Here is a 22,416-nt window from a genome sequence, read left to right on the forward strand (position 1 = left end):
TACAGGTATTGATTGAGCACCTGACTGAGAGCAACGCTGAGCTGTGCTGGGCCCTGGGACTCAAAGCTGAGCAAGACACACATTCTCTGTCCCCTCGAGGCTTTCGCTGCAGGGAAGGGGCGGAGGACCTGTGTGTGCTGTGAAGAAGGGAGGGTGCATGGGAGCTGAGATAGGCAGGGGGAGGACAGACCTCTTGGAGCCGTGCTGGGCAAGTTGAGAGCTGAGAGCTGGAGTGGGGTTTCGCCAGGCAAAGGCAGGGAGTCAGGTGAGGAAGAGGATGGTCCAGCAGTGAGACAGAGTGCTGGTACTTTTGCGTCTGATCCTGGGAGGGTTGGGGATTCCTCAGTCCTTCCCGGTCTCACGCTCTGCCTCTGCCAGGGAGCACGGGGCTGGGTGCACGGGTTGGTGATGCCGGTGAGGCACAGTAAGGCGCCCGGGTTACTGTGAGACTGCAGGCTTCATATAGACACCCAGTCCCCTCCTCTCGTTCCAGGTATGAGAAGATGATCAGCGGTATGTACCTGGGTGAAATCGTCCGCAACATCTTAATTGACTTCACCAAGAGGGGATTCCTTTTCCGAGGGCAGATCTCTGAGCCGCTGAAGACTCGGGGCATCTTTCAGACCAAGTATCTCTCTCAGATCGAGAGGTGAGTGGGCACGGCCTTCCCTATTAGAGGTGGACCTGGCCAGGGGGCCGTGATGGGGGCAGTAGGCAACATAGGGGACATTTTGGCCATTTGGGAGGGTTTTGTTCTTCCTCTGGAGTAGTAGGCCCTGAGCAGTTGCATTTTGAAGTTCCATAATTTTACCATAAATCATTTCCTTTCATTCATCGTGTATGTTAGGGCATTATATTGATTTGTTTGAGATCATCCTGTGTGTAAGTAGGATACATTCCAGGATAGGAAAGGTGCATCACAGATACTTGTATTGAAGGACCATTGAGGCCAGAAGAGCCAAGCACCCCTGGTCTGGCCTCACCCTCTTTTCCTCTGAAAGGCAGCCTAGGATGCATAGCTCCCCTCCCACCGTGCCCCCCAGCAAGCTGCTTCTGTCTTCCTCCTGTTTTTCTCATGTAGAGTGAACATTTCATCTGTGCCTTTGCCATCTCCCACAGTGAGCTGTGAGAAGAGGTGGAAAAGTGCTCAGCAAAAGAGCTTGTGCAAAAGTCACCTTCATACTAGAATGGTCACGATAGCAGCACTGACATTGGCTCGGCTCGGGTCTGCCCCTCGCTTTCGCCCAGGCCTGCGTCTGTAACCTTCAGGTAGAACTCACTGCCCACCAGAACCCACGCGGTGAAGTGCTAGCTGCAGACAGCGGCCCTGCGGCACTGACCCTGGAGGACTTGGGCACGTGGAGTGATGGTATTTCACAGCTGTGGGGGGACGGGCACCATGATAGGGAACCAAGCTCCCCACTGCTTTCTCTCCTCATTCTAAGTTCACCCAAGGGCCAAGTGTGGAAAATAGGAGCCAGAGAAAAATGAGAAGAAAATATCAGTGAATACTTCCTGTTAACGTTTTTTTATTGTGGTAGATATTATAACATTCAATTTACCATTGTTGCCATTTTGGAAGTGGACAGTTCAGTGGCATTAAGTACATTCACAGTGTTGTTCAGCCATCGCCACCATCCATCTCCAGAACTTTTTCATCATCCCGAACTGAAATTGTGTACCCATTAAACACTAACTCCCCATTTCCCGCCTCCCCCCAGCCCCTGGCAACCACCCTTCCACCTTCTGTGTCTATGAATTTGACTCCTCTAGTGACTTCATGTAAGTGGAATCATATAGCATTTGTCCTTTCACACTGGCTTATTGCACTTAGCATAATGTCTTTAAGGTGCATCCATGTTGTAGCATGTGTCAGAATTTCCTTGCTTTTTAAGGCTGAATAATTCTTTGTATGTATACACTACATTTTTATCCATTCATCCATCCATGGACACTTGGGTTGCTTCCACCTGTTGTCTCTTGTGAATAATGCTGTTATGAACATGAGTGTACAAATACACAATTGAGTCCCTGCTTTCAATTCTTTTGGGATGTATACCCAAAAGTGGAATTGCTGAATCACATAATTATTTTACTTATTTATTTATTTGGAGGAACTGCCGTACTATTTTCCACAGTGGCTGTACCATGTTAACATCCCACCAACAGTATATACAAGGGCTCCAACTTCTCCACATCTTCGCCAACACTTATTCTTTTCTGTTTTTGTTTTTCTTTTAATAATAGCTATCCTGATGGGTGTGAAGTGCTGGGGAAGGTCCTTTCAAGTGTGATAGCAAAGGAAGAGATCATAAAGAAAAAAATGCCAAATTTAGCTGCATAGTTCTATAAGATAAAAACAAAATCAGTCATCAAGCTTAAAAGACAAACAGAAAACTAAGGAAAACATTTGCATTGTATATGCAAGATGCAGAGCATGGCATGGTGGGCAAGAGCTTTGGCAGGTCTGGTCTTGAGACCTGCTCTACCCCATTGGCTGTGAGCTTTGGGTGAGTTACTCGATCTCTCCGAGCCTCAATTCCCGCATCTTTAAAATGGGAATAATCATACATGGATCAGTTGGCTGTTAGGAGGAGGAATAAGGTGATGTATGTAAAGCACGTGTCACATAGTAAGTCCTCAGAAAAGGCTGACTGTTCTTGCCACTGCTGTTGTGTTTATCATCAGTCATTGTCAACTCTTTCAGTTTAATGAGGAGACAAATATCTCAGGAGAACAAGAGTTTTGGTATAAGGTAGTTCATATGGCCAGTAAACAAAAACAGTAATCCTCACTAATAGAGAGGAGCACAGATTAAACCAGTGTGATGCCATTCTTACCAAATTGTCCAGTGTTTTTAATTTTTAAAAAAAATTTATTGGGCTTCCCTGGTGGCGCAGTGGTTGGGAGTCCGCCTGCCGATGCAGGGGACACAGGTTTGTGCCCCAGTCCGGGAAGATCCCACATGCCGCCGAGCGGCTGGGTCCGTGAGCCATGGCCGCTGAGCCTGCGCGTCCGGAGCCTGTGCTCCGCAACGGGAGAGGCCACAGCAGTGAGAGGCCCGCATACCGCCAAAAAAAAAAAAAAAAAATTTACTTCTTTTATTTATTTTTATTTTTGGCTGTGTTGGGTCTTCGTTGCTGTGCGCGGGCTTTCTCTAGTTGAGGCGAGTGGGGGCTACTCTTCGTTGTGGTGCGCGGGCTTCTTGTTGCTGTGGCTTCTCTTGTTGCGGAGGACGGGCTCTAGGTGTGTGGGTTTCAGTAGTTGTGGCACGTGGGCTCAGTAGAGGCTCCGGGCTCTAGAGCGCAGGCTCAGTGGTTGTGGCGCAGGGGCTTAGTTGCTCCGCGGCATGTGGTATCTTCCCTGACCAGGGCTCGAACCCGTGTCACCTGCATCAGCTGGCAGATTCTTAACCACTGTACCAGGGAAGCCCCTTTCCACTGGGGACGAGTAAGGCCAAATACTCTGTTAGAGACAGTAAATTGATATAACTTTCAGAAAGGCACTTGGCAATATGTATCAAAAACCCTTTGACCGAGAAATGTATCCTAAGGGGAAAATCTGACTTGCACCAACAGGAACAGCATCAGAGTGTTACTTTATATTAGCAGAAAATTGCAAACAACTTAAATTTCTCTAGACTGGCTAAATAAATTATGGTCATCCCCAGAATAGACTACTATGGCAGCTTTTACCAATCTTGGTCTCAGACAAGGAGGTGGGAACTTGCTCAGATGTATGAAGCATGAAAAACAGCAAGAAAGAAAACCATAAATAAAGGACAAGCCTGCAACATTGTTAATCAACTACACTGCAGTATAAAACAAAAATTTTAAAATAAATAAAGAACAAGCCTATTCACATATCAGGACAAAGACATTGTTTAATGATATCCAAGAAAAATAGATTGGAAGGAAATATATTTAAACGTTAATAGTATTTTCCCCAGTGTTGGGATTGTAGATAGTTTTAATTTTCCAATTTTTATTTTTCTAGATTTGCTAGTTTTTCTACAACTTAACATGTAATACTTTGGGGATCATTAAAAAAAATAGACAAGTAAATGTTATTTTGAAGGGGAGAGAAAACCCCATGACACTTTTCGTGGATAAGTGCAGTGATTTGGGGCCGGCTCCTTTGGAGTCGGCAGCTTCTGTGCTGCTCTCGTGGGTCCTGCTTCATCCAGCCTCCTGGCTTTTGTCCCCCACAGCGACCGATTAGCGCTGCTGCAGGTCCGGGCCATCCTCCAGCAACTTGGCCTGAACAGCACGTGTGACGACAGCATCCTCGTGAAGACCGTGTGCGGGGTAGTGTCCAAGAGGGCCGCACAGCTGTGTGGCGCAGGTATGGCTGCCGTGGTGGACAAGATCCGCGAGAACAGGGGGCTGGACCACCTCAACGTGACTGTGGGCGTGGATGGGACGCTCTACAAGCTTCATCCGCAGTGAGTGGGGCTTCCGGTGGGGATGGGCAGAGCTTCCTGGGCAGGCAAGGCCCCTTTATGGCTATGGGACATCAGGATGTGATTCCCACCAAGAAAATTCCTCAGCAGGACACAGCCAACCTGCAGGCTGTGTGGTCAGGGTGGGGCTTGTCTGGGACGAGGAAATGAGCTGCTCTGAAGTTTACCTGGGATGCCTGGGGAGGTGGAGAAACGGCTTCACTTGGCCAGCTCACACCTGTGGCCTGGCATTTCCTGCTTTCCCCTCCTCCTGGGCCTCTCTCATCCAGGTGGGGAGCAGGAAAGGAGGTAAGGGTGGGTGTGCACTTACCCATCAGCCTGGCCGGGAGGCTGTGTTTGGTAAGCGGGTAGAGGGAGTGAAGGAAAGCGGAAGAGGGCCCACTGTCTTGTCCACCTGCTAAATCAGTTTGTCAAGAGCCTTGGAAGGCAGGAGCGGTTTTGGCCCTGGGCTTTGTAGCAGGGAGGCGGGTGGGATGTGACCTCCCTGACGTTTTGGTCAGGTGTCCAGCACCCCATATGCTGGAGGAGGAGAAGTGAGCCCATCTGCTCTTTGATCTACCACACATCCCAAAGCTTGGCTCTTATGAGTAGAGTGACCATATTATTGTCGAAATGGAGGTACTTTTGCCAGCCAAGAGAGTGCTACTAATAATCACACTGGGACTGTCCCCAGTCAACTGGGCCGCTCACTCCACTTAAAAGCAACCTCACCCAACTCAGTGTAGGCATTGCCTGCCTACATCATGGCCGTGGCTTGGGATGAAAGCATCTGTTGGGCTCCACCCCGACCTCTGTCTCTCCACCTTTATAGCTGTCCTCGTTGTCACTGTGGTTTAGAGCTAGGCTTTGGAGCCGCGCGCGCATGGACATGCTTGGTTTTAATCTTGGTACCACCATGTAGGAGCTGTGCTCAGTGGCTTCATCTCTGCCCAGTCTCCTCTTCTTCATGGGAAAATGACCACCGGCAGGCCGGACATTACAAATATAAAGTGTGGGACACCTAGTAGGAATTCAGCCAAGGGCAGTCAGTATTTTCTCTAGGAGCCCCACTGCCCTGAGTGTTCATGGGGGTGGGGGGCTCCCTCTCTTAGCTTCAGGTGCTGGGCTGGGGTCTCAGAGGACTGCAGCTGGGGGTGGGTGATGTTCGTTTCCATGCAGCCTGCTGAGCTGACCCAGTGCCGGACCAGCTTGGCCCGCAGGTCCCAGCACCCCTTCTTGGTTTTCTGTCCCCTCGGAGCCTCAGGCTTTGAGGATGGGAGCCATGCCTTAACCCTCAGAAGGTGTACAGAGCAGCTGGTTTTGGATTCTCTCTTGTGCCTCCCTGCTGCAAATTGTAACAGGACTGGCTGTAGACCCACTTTCTCCCAGACGTTCTCAATAAGCCACAGCTGCTTCCAAGCAGCCCTTCCCATCTCGCTTCCCTCCTTATTGTTAGGGTGCTTCAGCGTCTTCAGGTGGGTCCGGCATCTCTCCTCATATTCCTCTACCTACCCTTCTCTATTTTTGTCCTTTTTAGTTTCTCCAGAATCATGCACCAAACCGTGAAGGAACTGTCACCAAAGTGTAACGTGTCCTTCCTCTTATCCGAAGACGGTAGCGGCAAGGGAGCCGCCCTCATCACGGCAGTGGGCGTTCGGCTCCGGCAAGAAACGAGCAGCTAAGAGTCCTGGACCCCCCAGCCTGCTGCCCTTCCAGCACTTCTCTCTTCAAGCAGCGCCCCCCTGTTCTGCCCAGCGAGCTGTGCTGGGAGACGCCAGCACCAAAGCCCGCCAGCACCACCGCGGGGAGGAAAACAGAAGCCAACTAATGGCGCGTAATGTAGGGTACAAAATAGAGTGTGTGCTGTTGGTAATCTCCCTGACCTCCAGATCCCTCCTCACCTGCCCTGCCACTTTGCATGATTTGACTTCAACCTGGTCGTACGTTCCCCACATGTGAAGTTTAGTGGCGTCCGTTTCTAACTTATGCATTAGTCCAACAGTTATTTATTGGCCCAAAATGAAAAGTCACACCATCTGACAGGCCTTATGGGCCTCCGCAGCCCGTCCTTGGGGATGTGTCCCCCGTGTGCAATGCATTTTCACCAGCAGACACTGCCGGGACTCCTCCCACGGGTGCGTCAGCCGCCGCTTCCTCCCGGCCCCGCACCCATTGCTGTCTGGGGTCCCATCAGGGCGTGTCAATGCCACTGAACTGTGTGTCCGTGGAACTGGTCATAGCCACATTGTGACAGTCTTGCATCCTGTCTGTCTGGGGGAGGGGAGGTGGGCAGTCCGGCGGGAAAGTGTCTTGTCTCCGTTTGGGTAAAACGAACCAATCAAGAAACAGTACGCTCATTGGAATTTCCCATCGCTTTTGTGAGCCATGTTGTATGACCTAGTAAACTTTGTACCAATTCAAAGACCCGAGTGACGCTTAATGGCTGGGGAGTGGGGAGGACGTCGGGGGATGTGGCAGAAACCAAACCCTGGGGGGTCTCGTGGCCTTCTGGGTCAGAGCAGAGTTTGAAATGAAGGCTGTGTTCTTCAGCGTGCAGCCTTCTTTTGGCTTGAGGACTTCTGTACTCTCCCTGCAGAGGGTCAAGAAGTAGCCTCTCCCCTTCTTCTAGCACCTGCCCTTCCAGTTCCCTGCTCCAGCCCCGGGGGCCTACCGCAGGGAGGGACTCCTGCAGCCTCCTCCTCGACACCTCTCAGAAGGTAAAGGGATGGAAGGCCTCTGTCTTCCAATAGCCTGGCTTCCTCACTTGTAGTTGGAACAAAGGAAAAGTCAGCTTGGCTTGCGGGGGCTGTTGGAAGCCCCATGAGAGGACAGGGCAACACTGGCCCTCCCTCCTGCTGTGCTAGAGCGGGTCCTGCCCTCATCACCCTCTCTGCCAACTCCAGGACGATGGATGAAGAGATCCCCTGCCCTGAGCAGGTGAGGCCTTGCAGCAGCCCAGGGTAGCAGGGTTGCTGTCCTCTCCCCAACCCCCGTCATAAACGAACCCCTTCTGTGGGCCTTTGTCTGACGCTGTCATCCCTGCCCCACCGCAGTCCTGAGGTGCTCTTCCACTCTGTGGCTGCCGTTTGGGGTTCTCCCCCAGCCTGTCTGTGGACCCCACATCAGTCCACATTCTGGTACCCTGTGATTGAGGTGTGATGTGAGTCTCCCAGGCCATGACCACACCTCTGGTGGCTTTTCCCAGGACTGACTGCATGCTCCCTTGGTTTGGTGAGACCAGAGTCCCTTTATTTGTCACTGCCGGTGCCTATGACACAGTGATCTTGTGGAGAACACAGATAACATTGAACTCTAGGTGTGCATTTACAGTGTTACGTGATGCTTCTGGAGGGGCCGTGAGGTGGGAAGGGTGAGTCAGCAAGCAGGGTGAGGTGTGGACTGGGCTGGGCCTGGAGCTTTCTGGGAGATGGGACAGTGGGCGTTCTCTGCCTGCCACCTCCCTGAGCAGAAGTAAGGGTGAGGGCTGTGTTGCTGACTTGCGGAATTCAGGTCAAACGGCTGCCCTGGTAGTAATAAGTCACAGCTGCTGTTTATGAAGCACTTAACCTGTGTTGGGCCTGCCAGTTTATAGGCATCACTCCCATCATACAGCATCCCTGTGAGGTAGTTTTGCCATTGAAAGGGAAAGGAGCTGAAGGTCATTGTGACTTGTCTGAGGCCACCCAGCTGAGGCTCCTTTTTTAAAATTAATTAATTTTTTTGGCTGTGTTGGGTCTTCCTTTCTGTGCAAGGGCTTTCTCTAGTTGCGGCAAGCGGGGGCCACTCTTCATCGCGGTGCGCGGGCCTCTCACTGTCGCGGCCTCTCGTTGCGGAGCACAGGCTCCAGACACGCAGGCTCAGTAGTTGTGGCTCACGGGCCTAGTAGCTCCGCGGCATGTGGGATCTTCCCAGACCAGGGCTCGAACCCGTGTCCCCTGAACTGGCAGGCAGATTCTCAACCACTGCGCCACCAGGGAAGCCCCCTGAGGCTCCTTTTAACCACCATCTACACTAGGGTGGATCTGGGTTCTTAGATGCTAAGGCAGAGAAGTCCTGGATTGGCTCACAGGTTAGGGGCTTTGCAAAACAAGAAGCTTCTTTCCATGTGTCTTTAGCCTAATAATAGGTCGGTGTCATGGTTGGGTGCTGCCGACAGGTGTGTTTTGTTTGGTTTATGCAACATTTATAAAAATGGGAGCTCAATTGAACAAACCTGGAAGTTTCACAGATTTGGATTTCTGGCTTCTCTTGAAAGGTTTGGAGGATCTGGCAACACTGGGCTCCCAGCCACATGGCAGCATCTGTCCAGAGCTGATCGGCTGTCGTCCCCTTTGCATTCCTGTGCTCTCCAGTTTGCCACAGTCCCCACCCTTCCTTTTGCCCCAACACTGAAAGTCACTTACCTTTTATCATTTTATCTACAGTTTTTCTTTTATACTGGATTCGGTTTACTCATGTTGTATGCCCCAGGGAGGCATTCGAGCTTGCAACTCCCAGATTAGATAAATGTTAGCTCACACTGTCTTCTCTGACTTATTGGACGCCCTGAAGCACTGTCAGAGGGGTGGCTGGGAGAGTCAGCACCCACTGCAGAGTTCCTGGCCCCATCTTGTTTTTCCATTGATGTACTGAAGGCTGAGGCATGGGCCAAACTCTCTGATGTAGAGAGTCTCTCTGGCTACTTCTCCAGGGTGCTAAGCCAGGCACAAGGGTTCAGGGGTCAGCAGACACTTCAGCTTGCAGACTTCCAGCCTGCCCATTGGCAGCCCCAGAGGGGGCCACATCCCCAGCCATGAACAAAGTCTCTTTAGTGTGACACCTGTTGACCCTCGTGGAAAGGGATGAGGTGTGAGTCAGCTCAATCTTGTCCTCCTCAGTTGGCGTGACCCATGGGTAGCAACGGTAAGCAGGCCGGAATCCAGAGCGAAACCTGGGGGATGGAGGGTCATCTTGAGCAACGGAGTGAGGGCGGCAGTTATGGGAACTGTCCTGTGGCTGCTCCCACCTCCAGGAGCCGATCTCTCCTCCAGAGGAAAGTCGCTGCCTCGCTCCTAAGAGCTCAGGGTCTCTGGGGAGACACGTTCTTTAGTGGATTTGGTTTTTGGAAACAACCAGAAGTAATCTGGAGCTAAGTCCAAGGACTGAAGCGAGCCGAATGAGACCGTTTGTTATTACAAACAAACAAAAATAAACCAAGTTCGGTCATAAAGACACAACAGATTTTCTTGTTCGATTTGTTAATTGGCTTCTAAAGGAGTATGCAAAGAGGAGTTTTAAAAACTTGGGGCTTTGGCAATGTTGGGTAGAATACGGATGCTTTGAAAGAAAATATACACATGGAACTACCAAGTTTTAGTACGTTTGCTTAAAAAATAGACAACTTTCCCCAAGGCAGCAAAGAGGGTCCACCTGTAAATTGGAGATCAGAGGAGGCAGAGAGTGACTGGAAGAAGTGAGAAAGAGCCGGCAGAACAGATGAGACCCTGTGTGATGCGGAGGGAGGGAAAGAACTATATGGTCTGTTCCCGGAGACGCAGGGTTCCGAGTTTCAGAAGAGCAGGCCCGATTTTGGTTCCTCCCGCTGTAGCTCTGAAGGTTCCGTGGTGCAGCCCAATAAATGCCTTTATTATGGGAGCTTCATGGCCTCTGCCCACACTCAGCATGTCCCAACCCGAGCTCCCCACCCTTTTCCCCCAACACCCCCCCAGTCGTCCTCGTCTCAGTTCCTGACAACTGACCACGCTGTCCTTCCACTAGTTCAGGCCAGACACCTGGGGTCATCCTTGACTGCCTCTCCATCAAATTCTGTTGGCTCTACCTTAGCAATCTCCGGACTCTGACCACTTGTCACATGTCTAAACCCACCATCTCTCGCCTGGATTATTGCACCTGCCTAACCATCTCCCTGCCTCCCCCACCTTGCCCCTCTGTGGTCCAGTTCCAACACAGCTGCAAGACTGATTCTTTTAAAAGGGAATCAGAGCATGTGTTTCCCCCGCTCAGAACACTGCAGGGCTCCTCATGTCAGAGAACCAGCCCAAGTCCTTACCTTGACCACAGGGCCCTTGCTTTGGCTGTTCCCTCTGCCTGGAATTCTTGTCCAGACACCTACAGGGCCCACTCAGTCCTCAAGTCTGCTCAAAAGACCCCTTAGTAAAGCCTACCCTGACCATCCTGTAAAATCACAACCCTTATGCCCATTACTTCCCCCGGCACTTCCTGTCCTCTCTTACCCGGCTCTACTTTTTCTTTTTTCTATAGGATTTATCACCTAATACACAATGTATATTTACTCATTACATTTGCTTATTGTCTATCTCCACCTCCCCACTAGAGGGTCAGCTCCCCGAGGATAGTGATCACTGTTTTTGTTCCCCGGGGTGTCCCAAGGGCCTGGAACAGTGCCGGGCACACAGAGCCACTGGTGAATGTTTTGCGGAAGAATGAAAATTCCGCCAGGAACACCAGTCTTCAGAGCTATTGTCATCAAATACTGAATGATTCAGAAGTTGTAAAGCCCTGGGGTGTTCAGACTCCCAGGGACTGTGTCTTTGGGTAGCGGGAGAGTGACCAGTGCATAGACACAGAAGGCTGGGAGCCCCCTCCCTGATGTGACAGTCCCTGTCTCCAAGTTCACACTTCTACAACTGCATGCAAGAGAAATGTGTGATGCGGGGATGAGATTACAGGCCTTGGAGACATGGAATTCCTGCTGTATGAGTTTAGGAGAGTCTTCCTTTTGGAGGCTCAGTTTCCTCATCTGTAAAATGGGGATAACACCTCCCTCCCATTATATATTTGCCTCTCAAATGGAGGGTTCTGGCAGCCATTAAACAGTCAAAAAAAAAAAAAAGTACAGTCTCTTACTTCCTTCTGGCCTGCCCCGGGTGGGATGTCTGAGCAACAAAGATCCTACTGGCATTATGACTGGTGTGGACATGTGGGCAGGGAGATGATAAAAGATGTCCAGGGCCAACCTCACCCACATCATTGCCTCGTTAAGGCCAGGACTCAGTGTCCACCTCTCATCTCCTCTTACCTAGCTCCACCGTCAAGGCTTTCTGAGAGGCTGAACGACTTGCTCTGCAAGCAGGACTCCTGGGCTGGGGCTCCTGCCTGGCCCAGCACCTCCTCACCTGTGCAAGTGCCCCTGAGCAAATGCCAGCCCCTCCCTGGGACTACACTTCTCTAGAAGTACAAGGGTTGGGGGGGAAGTGAGAACTTGGCTCCTTCCTTTCTGGCAGTCTCTGCCAAGGTCACTTCCTTGCTGCCCTGAAAGCCCCTTCTGTGATCTTCCAGGGAGTAACCTGCTCCCCCTCTAGTCTTGGCCCCGGGCCTCAGGTTGAGTGCTTCGTTCTGCTGCGGTTGGCGCTGTTCTCCTCGCCCAGGGACAGTCCTCAGTTTTTCCTCAGTGTAGGAAGCTCTTAAAACCATCAGTCCCTCCCTCCTTTACCTGGCTCCTTCCTTCCGCCCTCTCTGGCTGTCCTTCTCCCTCTCTCCCCTCCCTCCATCTCTCTGTCCCCCTCCTTTCTTCTCCTTGTCCCAGATGCAGCCCCCAGAAGAAAGAGCAGGGGCAGGCAGACGCGAGAGCTGTGGCCTGGGCAACGGGGCAAAGCTTTGGGGAGGAGGTGGGGCTCGAGCTAGGCCTGGACCCGAGGGAGGACTGTGCTGGGGGCTCCCTGGGGGGATGGTAATCCCATGGTGGCGGGGATGGATGGGCACAGGCTTGAGCTGTGCAGGGGAGTCCAGGTGGAGCTAGGCTGACGAGAGGGGCTGGGGTGAGGGCTCACCTGTGGTTGAGGCAGCAATAAGTGATGGGATTGTACATGGTGGAGCTCATGGCCAGCCAGAAGAGCGCCAGGTACACCTGCTGGATGAACTTGTGGCAGTAGATGTCCTCCTGGAAGCTGCCCAGGATGAAGAAGAGGTGGTAGGGCAGCCAGCAGATGGCAAATGTCACCACCACCAGCACCATGGTCTTCACAGACTGGTCCAGGAGAGACTCAGGTCACTCCTCAGCCTGGAAGCCCCAAGCCCCAGTTTTCCCGAGGGGAAGCACGAGGCACGTCTCATGCCCGCCTGAGAAGCCCTCAGTAAGCAGGCCCTGTCTACCTCCACAGGCTCAGGCCCCTAGAGCTTCTGCTACCCAGACGCTCCTGGGCCTTCCACCTCAGGGCTTTTGCTCAGGCTGGTCTCTCTGTCCACACTGCTGTCTTTCCTTTGAAGTCCTCACTCCTCAAAGCCCAGCTCGGTAGCCACCTCCTCTAAAAGGCGTCTTGGATCCCTGTTAGAGCAGAGCAGCTCCCCTCCCTGGAGAGTGGATGAGCTGTCGTTCCTAACCCCATCCTTAGAGGAGACCATGCCAGCTACGGGTTCCAAGGTCTCCCTCTCCCTGCAATCTGTGTCTGCCACAGCCCAAAGACCAAAGCAAGTCCGCCCGCCCGGGAAGAAGGAATGAATGTTCTGGCCAGGGACTTGGGACAAGGGCAAGTTACAGGTGGAGTCTATCCTCCGCGGCGCCCTCTAGGCGACATGCCCGGAATGGCTGATCCCGAGGCGGGGCCAAACTTCCGGCCCCGCTCCCGGAGTTCACCTTCTCTGCCTGCAGGTGGCGCAAGTTGGCGCCATGCACCTCGTACCCTGGGACAGTGCGTCTCCAGAGCGTGAGACCGATGACACTGTAGGCGACGAACATCACCACGAGAGGCAGGAAGTAAATGAGGGCGATCACCACGAGGTGGTACCTGGAAGGAGAGTCAAGGGACTGGGCACGGGGCGACCTGGGGGCGACTCCAGTATCCGCCAGCACTCAATCCCCAGGACCTTGCTGACGCCCCTGAGCTGTCCCTGGCGGGCTACCCTGGGCCACCTCCCAAGGGCTTGGTTTGAAAAAAAAAAAAAAAAAAGTAAAAAAAAAAAAGAAGGGCAGACTGGCTAGCACATGTGCCCAATGAGAGTTTCCCCTGCTGCAAAAGGGACACCTGTGTTAGCTCTGAGTCCTTCCAAGTGACAGACAAGTTACCAAACAAGGAAATAAATAGGAATGAAAAAGTTAACCAAGTAATACATTTGTTTAAAATTTAAAATGCCGTTAAGCACAAAGGAGGAAGTAAAATTATGTATCTCACCCCCACCACTGTTAATGGTTTGGAATATTTCTTCCAGAATCATGTAATATATGTGTATATGTATATGCACATATGTATTAGATAGATTATGTATATCTTCTATATCTGCATCTGTCTGTCTAGATAGATTTCCTAGAGTTGATATGGTTCTATCCTGTACCAACATCCCTAGCAGGGAAGGGGCAGTGGAGACAGGCCACACTGTACGTGCTAGTGGAGCATCTCTTCCTGACTATGAGCATTTGGTTGGGAACATGGCTCACATCTGCAGGTACTCTTTCACACCACCTGTGAGCAAGTGGCCCGGAGCACCATTGATGGCGCTCATCCAGTCCCCGTGGAGGACACCCGGGGCTGTGTTGAGGCCTTCTCATTTCCTTTTGGAAAGATGCATGCTGCCCATTCTGGTTTCTGAGCGATGCTGTAGCCTCTCTCTGACAAGGCCCAAGCAGGAGCATCCGGTGAATGGACCCAAGACCCCTGGCCCTGTCATGTGACCTTTTTCTAGGAGAACAGAGGTGTACCCAAGCCCCTCCTTTCCTCCCCGTGTGCCAGCCTTGCTGGGTCCCTTTCAAGAGGTACTGACACCTGGAGGGAGGGGAGTAGGTGGCTCCAGCAAATGTCTTCCCTAAAGCCTGAGTTTAGAATTCGGCTTGCTTACTCTTTTGGCAAGCATGCTAATTACAAAAGGTTTGGGGGCTCCTAGACTCCCCGATCATCATCTGTCCTACTGTGGAGCAGGTGAGGGTGGAGCAGCAGCCAGGTGCCAGGCCCTTGTACCTTACCTTCATTGTGACGTCACAGTGTCTGAGATAGATAGACCTTGAGGATCAGCAGGGCCACCTGTCTCAGCACCCAGAGCGGGAAAATGAGGCTCAGAGAGGCACAGGAAGTCTGTGTCCTGTGAAACAGCTCTATACGGACTTAACGCACAAATGATTTTCCTTCCACTGAGGGTCAGCCCTGTGGAGTCGGAAGAACTGGGTTCTTGCCTAGCCTCTAATTTAAAGCATGACCTTGGGCAAGTCAGATCTCTCCCTCAGTCTGTTTCCCCATTTGTAAAACAAGGAGTTAATCTCTACCATCCTTCCCGAGTATGAGTGACGCCTTTCTGTTGCCTCATTCTTTCGTGGGTCAGTTCAGGTTAGGAATTCACTCCGGGCTAGGTTCCCACACAAAAGGGAGTGCCAAGGAGCTTTGGGAACCATCTTCTAGGGCCTGCCAGAATCTCATAGCCTGGACTGCCTTTTTTGTATTTTGATTTGGGGAGCGTATGTGCATTTTCCTGATTCCTACACACACAGGATGTGAGCCTGTACGGATGGAGCCCCCAGTCTAAATCTCAGAAGCTCCCCAACCCAAGAACAAATAATATATTCTTACACACAAGAAATCAGGCTTTCCCCCAAATCCTCTCAGAATTCGAAGTAGCACCAAAGTATAGCCTTCCTAGCCCACCTCTGCCCTCCTGTTTTCCCCTGTTGCCTGGAGCAGAGTCGGAAATCACCATCCCCAGAAAGGTGGTGGTTGGTACCCTAAATTCTCACTGGTCCGCACCTCAGAGAGAAAAGCTCACTGTTAAGGTGGAGAAACACCGCCCCGCAGTGGCCAGTCAGGAAATGTTCTGCTCTCCGCCCCTTCCCAAAGCCAAGAAGGGGGGCGGGTCCCTACGTAGACTCCGCCCCTGGAGCCGTGAGTCCTGAGAACGTGGGCTACGGAACGAGGGCAGAGACGCAGGGCAGCAGTTTCCCGGGAAACTCAGCAGTTGCCAGGAACAGGCTTCTCAGAGGAATGGCGCCTTCCCCGAAGGCCGCGGCGTGGCGCTCTTCTGTCTGGTGCTCGGGACGGGAGGAGACCAGGTAGGGGCGGGCGTTGGGGGAGGAGTGTTAAAGGAGGCGGGAGAGGGAGTTGAGCTGTCGCTGTGCTCTGGCGGCTCTGAGCTCAGAGCGTGCACATCCTCAGGCTTGGGGCAGCTGGGCTCTTCTTGGACTAAATCTGCCAGGTTTGTTTTCGTTTGTTCCCCGTTTAAACTACCACCTACTGGGCGCCGTTTCTGTGCCAGGCACTGTGCTAAGTTGCGTCAGGTACATTTTCTCTTCTGTGTTCGCAACAACCCCTGAGCAAGGTTCTCGTACTAATCCCCTTTAAGAGAGAAGGAGCCAAAGGGTCAGAGAGGTTAAGTGACTACAAAGGGTCCTCGGCCAGCAGGGGACAGCGCAGGACTCCAACTCGACTACTGTCTCCAGAACCTCAACCAATTCTTTATCCTCTACTACCAACCCCCCCCCCCCCCGCCCCGTGCTTGGGGATGACAAAGCCACACCCGCTGTGAGAACTGGGCAGACTGACTCCCAGAAAGGGAAAGGACTTACCCAGTGTCACACAGCAGCTGCACCACGCCTGAGTTCTGTTTTCTCCCCCCATCCCCCAGCCCACGGTGCCTGCCTCAGGTCAAGTCCACTCCAGGCTCCTCCTGAAAACATCCCAGGCTCTGGCACCTGCCCTTTCTTTCTGTCTCGGTACCCTAACATGTCCCTTATTTAAGTAAGAGTGGTGAGGAGATTGGGCTCTGAAGCAGGACTGCCTGGATTTAAATCTTCGATTTACCACTTACTAGCTGTGTGGTCTTAGGCACATTACTTAGTTTTTTTTAGTGCCTCAGTTTCCTCATCTGAAAAATGGGAATAATAATACATACATACCCATATTGTTAGGAGAATCCAGTGGGTTCATATATGTAAAGTACTTAGACCAAACCTGACATTTAGTAAGTGCTAAGTGTTACTTTTAGTTGATACTGTACTCACATAATCCCCAGTTCACTCACAGACACATGTGCACACCCATGCATACACACTGCACATGTGTACGTGCACATATGTGCATGCACACACACACATGCATGTGCGCATGCTCCCCCACCCCCAGGCCTTACAAAAGGTGCATCTTGCCGCCGCTGTCTTCGGGCCAGGCCACCACGCACTTGGTGGCACCCCGGTCCATAGTGATGGGGCAGTAGAAGCAGTAGGGGAAGGCGAGGGCCAGGGCCACCAGCCAGATGCCAGCAATTACTGCTCTGGTGCTGGGGGCCGAGAGCCGTGGCTGGAAGGGGTGGACGATGGCCATGTACCTGTGAGCAGAGGGCGGTGTGAGTGGTGGGTGCCCTCCCGTCAGACCAGCCCAGATCTGCTAGTCCCATTCCCTGCACCCTGGCTGACGACCTGCAGAGAGCCAGCTGGGCTGGTGCTCTCCCACAGCCATGTGGGACACTAGCGCCCTACACGCCTGCCCACCCCACCCCGTTCCACCACATGGCCTCCCTCTGAGCACGGATGTCCTCTCGATGGCCACAAGAGAGCGGTGTGGCCACATCGGCAGTCCATCTGGGGCCTTGTCCTGAAGCTCAGCCCTGCCGAGTTCCCCAGCCACACAGCCTGTCCTCCGTTCAGAAACCTTAACAGAGCCCAACGGTCTCCTGGACGAAGCCCAAAGCAGCTGCCCACCAGCTTTCTGCCGTGGAGGAACTGCTCTACATATGCCGAGACGGCTTTGGTCCTAGATGACCCCCGGGCCTTCCTCCCTGGGATTAATCTGAACCCTGAGACCAGGCCAGAGCAATAGGACGCAGCTCAAATCCCACTCTCACAATAAAGCTGATCCTGACACCCATCTAACACTACGACCTGCCCTCCCCCAGCACACATACCCTAGTGCCTCGGATCCCCTTCCTGATATTTTTCCATAGCACTCATGACCTCAAAATACAACATATCATTTGTTTAGTCTTGTGTTTATTATTTAAATTCTCACTAGGGCAGGCATCTTTGTCTGTTTCTTCCCCCAGTGCCCAGAACAGTATCTGTACATAGTAGGCATTGAACATAAGAATGAATGAAGAAATGAATGGACAAGTCACCATTATTACCATCCTGACCTGAGCCACCATCCTTCCTCACCTGGGTTATTATTCAATGTCCTCCTGCCTGGTCTCCTGGCTCCCACCCTGCCCTCTACAGTCCGTACTACCCACCCTCCACCCAGCCTTTAAAATGGAAGTTCCATGAGACCATGATTCCGGGACTCTTTTCGCACTGATGTTTATTCCCCAGTGCCTGAAACAGTGCCTCAAATACCTGAGTGAATGAAAAGAAAGTCTTAGGGGACTTTCAGATCTGCCGACTGATCACTCCTCCACCCCTCCTGCCCCCACCCCATCCCCGTCAGAACGTCACAGTCTGCAGCCCCAGAGAGCAGCATCAGGGAAGTAATTGGCCCCATCTTAATTATATAGTAACTGCGTGCAGTGTTAAAATTTCCCCTCATATAATATACCTAGGAATAGGATGACAATATAAGCAATTTCCTTTCAGTAAAACAAAGATCAACTCCAGAGAAGAACACTTCAGAAGGTCCCTAAAACACCGTTGGTCTTCCCCTGTAACCTTGAACAGCCGTCTAGTGCAAAGTTCTTCCTTGTGTCTAACGTGAACCTTACTTGCTTCGGTTCCACAGTCCCCTGTCTTCCAGATGCATAGTTTATGATCATGATCAGGTTAGGAGGCAACTAATTCACTGGGTTCTACCCTTAACTTGCTGTGTGACTGTGGGCAAGTTACCAGCCCTGTGTGAACCCAGGAAAGCGAGCCGACTCCCCGCAGCTGCCCCCTCTTGCCTGTCGGCGGCGATGGTGGTCATGGAGTAGATGCTGACAAACATGGCTGTGATGGGGAAGAGGTTCTGGAAGTAGCAGAAGGCACGGCCAAAGTACCAGATGTTGTGGCTGGCGTAGACGAAGTTGAAGGCGGCATTGAAGGCGGCCATGCAGAGGTCGGCCAGGGCCATGTTGACAATGAAGTAGTTGGTGACTGTGCGCATCCTCCAACGGGCCAGGATTATCCAGATAACCGCAGCATTGCCCATCACAGCCACCAGCACCGGGGCCAGGTAGGCTGCTGCCCACAATGCCAGATGCCAGCCAGGCATGGAGAAGGCTGTGATGCTTGTGGTGTTGCTCTCAAGGCCAGATGAGATGTTGGTGTCGGTCACCATGGCACAGGCTCCCATGGCTGCCTCTGGGTCTGGGACAACAGTCTAGCTCCTTGACTCCTTCCAGGCCCTGGTGCCCTGCCGGATATGCTGTAGAAGACAAATCCTCTTTGGTGCATGAGTATGGGCGAGCGAGGGAAGCACTCCTGTGCAAAGCCAGGCACATCTGGGGAGCCGGGGGGCACTCCCAAGTCTCAAGCAAAGATGAGTTAGGCTGAGCAGAGAGCCGGGTCCAGAGCCGTTGGCATTTTACATTCCCATGGCCTGGCCAGACTTCTCCAATGTCATGTGGACATCTAGAATCCAAGACATGCTTTCAGAGCAAGAAACATCCTTATAAATCATCAGTCACCCCTTCGCTGCAGAAATGGAAAAACAGATTCCAAGAGGGGACCAGCCCAGGTCACACAGTAAGTTGGTGATAAAGCCAGGACTCAACCCAGGTCCCTCCTAATGCAATTCGGGGAACATTCTGGATCAGACGCACACACAGCAGCCGTCTTTGGATTCCATAGGTCAACTGCACAGCAGGCTCTCTCTCCAGGCGTTGGGGTGCAGGCAGGGCTGCCAGCCCGTGGTTGCCTCCCTGCTGCTCTCCGGGCGGGGCGTGCTGGGTGGTGAGGGCCTTGGCGGAGGTGTTTTCTGCTCACGAGGTCGGGCTGCCCCCTGCCCTTCATCCCACCCCTGCGTGGACGGCCTGGCCTTGTCTCTTGAGGGAAGATTTAGGACTGGCTGCTGAGGCAGGGAGAGACCCAAGGGAAATGGGAGGTGGCAGCGGTGGGGCTGGGCATGCGGGGCACAGTCCTTGGTAGGGTGTTTACATTCAGCGGCGCTGGAGCTACATCTAGAATGTGATTAGGGGCACGGGCTTGGGAGCCCCAGGGACTCCAGGCAAGTCTTTTAACCTTTCCCAGCTTCAACTTTCCCATCTGAAAACAATAGGAACAGTACGGTGCGCATCTCACAAGATATTGGTGAGTTTTAATGAGATAACGTACGTAAAGTCTATTTAGCACAGGAGCTGGCAGGTAAAAAAACATGTCAAGGAGTTGTAGCCCTGCGGGAGGCCCCCAGACAGCTCAGGGCTCTGCTGGCCGAGGCAGGACGCAAAGCATTTCTAACACGTTCTCAGGTGATTCTGGTGCTGCTGGTCCAGGGACCTCACTTTGAGAACCACTGTCTTAGGACAAGGGCAGGGCTCGCTGCCTCTTCTGTGAGCTCCAGAAAACCCCGAGGGGCTGCCCACAGACTCTACTCTTGGTCATTGACTGTGTGCATGTGTGTCGGGTGCTGCCTGAAGCTGCAGTGCTGTGTCTGAGTGATTGTGTGTGTGACAGACGTATGTAAGCACACACACACTCGTGCACCTGTGCACACCTGTGGGTGTGTGGACCCTCAAGGCCGGGCAGGCTCATAAGGGCAGGGCGTGTCCCTCGTTAAAGCCGAGGAGGGCTTCAGTCACCAGCATTGGTGGCCCTGCTGGGCTGCTGGGCTAAGTGTGTGCTTGGTCTCCTGGGAAGCCAGCCCCGTTCCTTGAGGAGGGGCTGCTTGCAGGGGCCCCTGCTCCTCCCGTGGGTATGTGTACCGTGGGGCCCCGGGCCTCCTCTCGCCCAGAGTCAGCTTCAGACACAACTGGCTCCAGCCCTGGCCAGGCCGTGGGGCAGAGGCCTGTTCCTTGTCTGGATCGGGCCACCAGCCTCTGTTTGCATGTCTGCCCTTTGCTGAAGGGCCTCTGCCTTTGATGCCTTTTGGTAGCAGCGGTAGCCACTCAACTTTAGGGCTTGTTTGTCTCATGCTCCACTGACCAGGGTTTTGGAGGTAGAATGTATAGAAATAAGGACGTAACCACAGGGCAGTCTTCTCTGTTTGCGGTTCTGCCTCCTACTCCAGGCAGCCAGAGTTTGTTGAGTTTCAGGTGCAAGCCCAGTGCAGGGAAGCCCTAGAAGCCCCAAATAGCACGCTTTCTTCCTCCCCACAGCGTCCCGCCACCTCCACTGTGTATGTGAAGATTATGTGTTGGAGCTGTGGAATCCAAGAGTTTTATTTCCCCCTTAAATCATGTGCTCTCACGCCTTTCCAACTATGTGCTCGTGGCCTCGTGGAAGGAGAGGGTGGGGGCCGCCCCGCCCTGGACAAAGGGTTTACCAGTCAGACTGGCCGCTCAGAGCTGGCCTGCTGAGTTCATCGCTAAACAATGTCCTTGAAGGCTGCTCTTTGTCAAAACAGAAAAACATTCTAAATTCCTTTAGCTCCTATGGACGCGTCAAGACTCCAATTTGCTCTTCGAGCATGTATGGGGGAAGTTCCCTCCACCAGGAAGTGGAGGGGAAGGCCGCCCGTGGGTTCTGGCTGGCTGGGCTGAGGTGATTGCGCAGGTTGGGTACCCTTGGGAGATGACTCTGGTTCAGACTTTAGAGTGCAGGATGTTTATTAAGGAGTGCATGGGATCAACCCCTGGCGAAGGGAGGGGAAAGAAGCAGGTGTGGGCGGAAGGGGAAGTTGAGCGGTGATGGTGAGACAGCGGCCTTGGACAGCCCCGGGTTGAGTCACTCTGAGCTAGAATGGCCTGTTAGAGTTACCCTCATGGTTTGTGCTATTGTGGTCTTGAAGCGAGCATCCTGAAGACCAGAGTCGGAAGTGATCTGTGTTTCAGGGAGTTTGGAGGAGAAGAAGGTGGGAGCTGCTGCAGGGATGAGGGAAGGGAGGGAAAAGGGGCTCCGGGAAGCGTTGTGGCCTGGGTGCCCCTCAGCAGTGTCCCAGAGATGCCTTTGGAAGTCGCCTGACCGTGTCTCTGGCTGGGCTTGGGCCCTTGGTCCTGGCTTCGGCGGGTCACATGCAGCTGTGGGTCATCTGGTCACGACGAAGTTCACAGGGCTGTGGGCAAAATGAGGGTGAGGACAACGCACTGAGCTTCTTATTCCGGTGAATGAATCCCGTTTGAAGGCTCAGCCTTCATTCTGAGACTATGCCCTTCTTGCTCTTTGGGTTAAAGTGTCCTTCCTGTCATGAAATAATGGTGACGGCAGATGGTCGCTGTGTTTCTGGGTTTTCTTTTTCTCTAATATTTCTTACTCAGTGGAATAACATTCTGGTGAGCTGTGTGGTTCCTTCAGTTAGGTTTCTGATATTTTGTTGGTCTATGAAATTTAGAGACTCAGGAGCCCTGATCTAGTTCCTCATTTGGAGAAGAGAGGGGGAGCCCCCGAGAGGGGAAGGCTTGTCCTGGGTCCTCTGGCCCTGGAGGGGGGCCGCTTCCTGAGGGCTTCCCTTGTCCTGCACTGGCCTGTCTGCCTCTGCTCGCTTGAGGCCCATCAAACCCACCTCCCGGTTACTTCCCTGTCACACAGGCAGGGAACTCCTCCGGACCTGGATTGTGTCTTATTTATGTCTGGTGTCTAGGAGAGTAGTCAGTATATCAGGTGCACTATAAATGTTGATTGAATCAAAATGTTGATGAATAAAATTTAAAATATGACTCAGGGGTGAGGGATGATAAATTGTATATATAACATATATCATCTATCTATATCTAATATATATATCTGAAAGCCTTATACTCATGGCACTGGCACTAATGGTGGGATTTTAGGGAACTTTGAGTGGGCAGGGCAGTATAAAGCCTGGTACATGGCACACAGTAGGTGCTCAATAAATGCCAGATGAATAAATGAATAACAAATAATAAAGTTTAAAACATCACCCTGTCAGGGATGATGGGAGTAGCATTCTTATTTTCACAGAATCTAAAGCTTAAACTAAAAGAACATGTGCATGTAGGTCGGGCAGAGCTTTTGGAGGATG

General features: G+C 52.4%; 2 protein-coding genes across 5 annotated transcripts in view; one reads left to right on the forward strand and one right to left on the reverse strand.

Moving 5' to 3' along the window:
• The window catches only part of HK1 (hexokinase 1), a 71,167-nt gene extending 64,304 nt beyond the window's left edge, over window positions 1-6,863 (forward strand). For 3 of the 4 annotated variants that reach the window (XM_022590752.2, XM_022590753.3, XM_089897583.1), the window contains 3 exons: window positions 494-649; window positions 4,211-4,444; window positions 5,979-6,863. In XM_022590752.2, coding sequence (XP_022446460.2) covers window positions 494-649; window positions 4,211-4,444; window positions 5,979-6,123 — 535 coding nt within the window. In that variant the 3' untranslated portion in view covers window positions 6,124-6,863. Of the gene's footprint in view, window positions 1-493; window positions 650-1,081; window positions 3,039-4,210; window positions 4,445-5,978 lie in introns of those variants that run through there. The other variant, XM_089897582.1, reaches the window with a different exon arrangement.
• Window positions 273-18,743, reverse strand: TACR2 (tachykinin receptor 2). Its single transcript, XM_022590756.3, is given in 7 exon segments — window positions 273-1,039; window positions 1,042-1,123; window positions 9,261-9,371; window positions 12,232-12,428; window positions 13,035-13,185; window positions 16,505-16,699; window positions 18,242-18,743. Coding segments are annotated over 7 exon segments (1,188 nt in total). The 5' UTR covers window positions 18,634-18,743; the 3' UTR covers window positions 273-979.
• Between the last annotated feature and the right edge of the window lie 3,673 nt (window positions 18,744-22,416).

This window comes from Delphinapterus leucas, chromosome 16 (assembly GCF_059928025.1).
Source record: "Delphinapterus leucas isolate spDelLeu-1000000601 "Yukka" chromosome 16, BTC_Dleu_Yukka2, whole genome shotgun sequence".
In the NCBI taxonomy this organism is placed as follows: domain Eukaryota; kingdom Metazoa; phylum Chordata; class Mammalia; order Artiodactyla; family Monodontidae; genus Delphinapterus; species Delphinapterus leucas.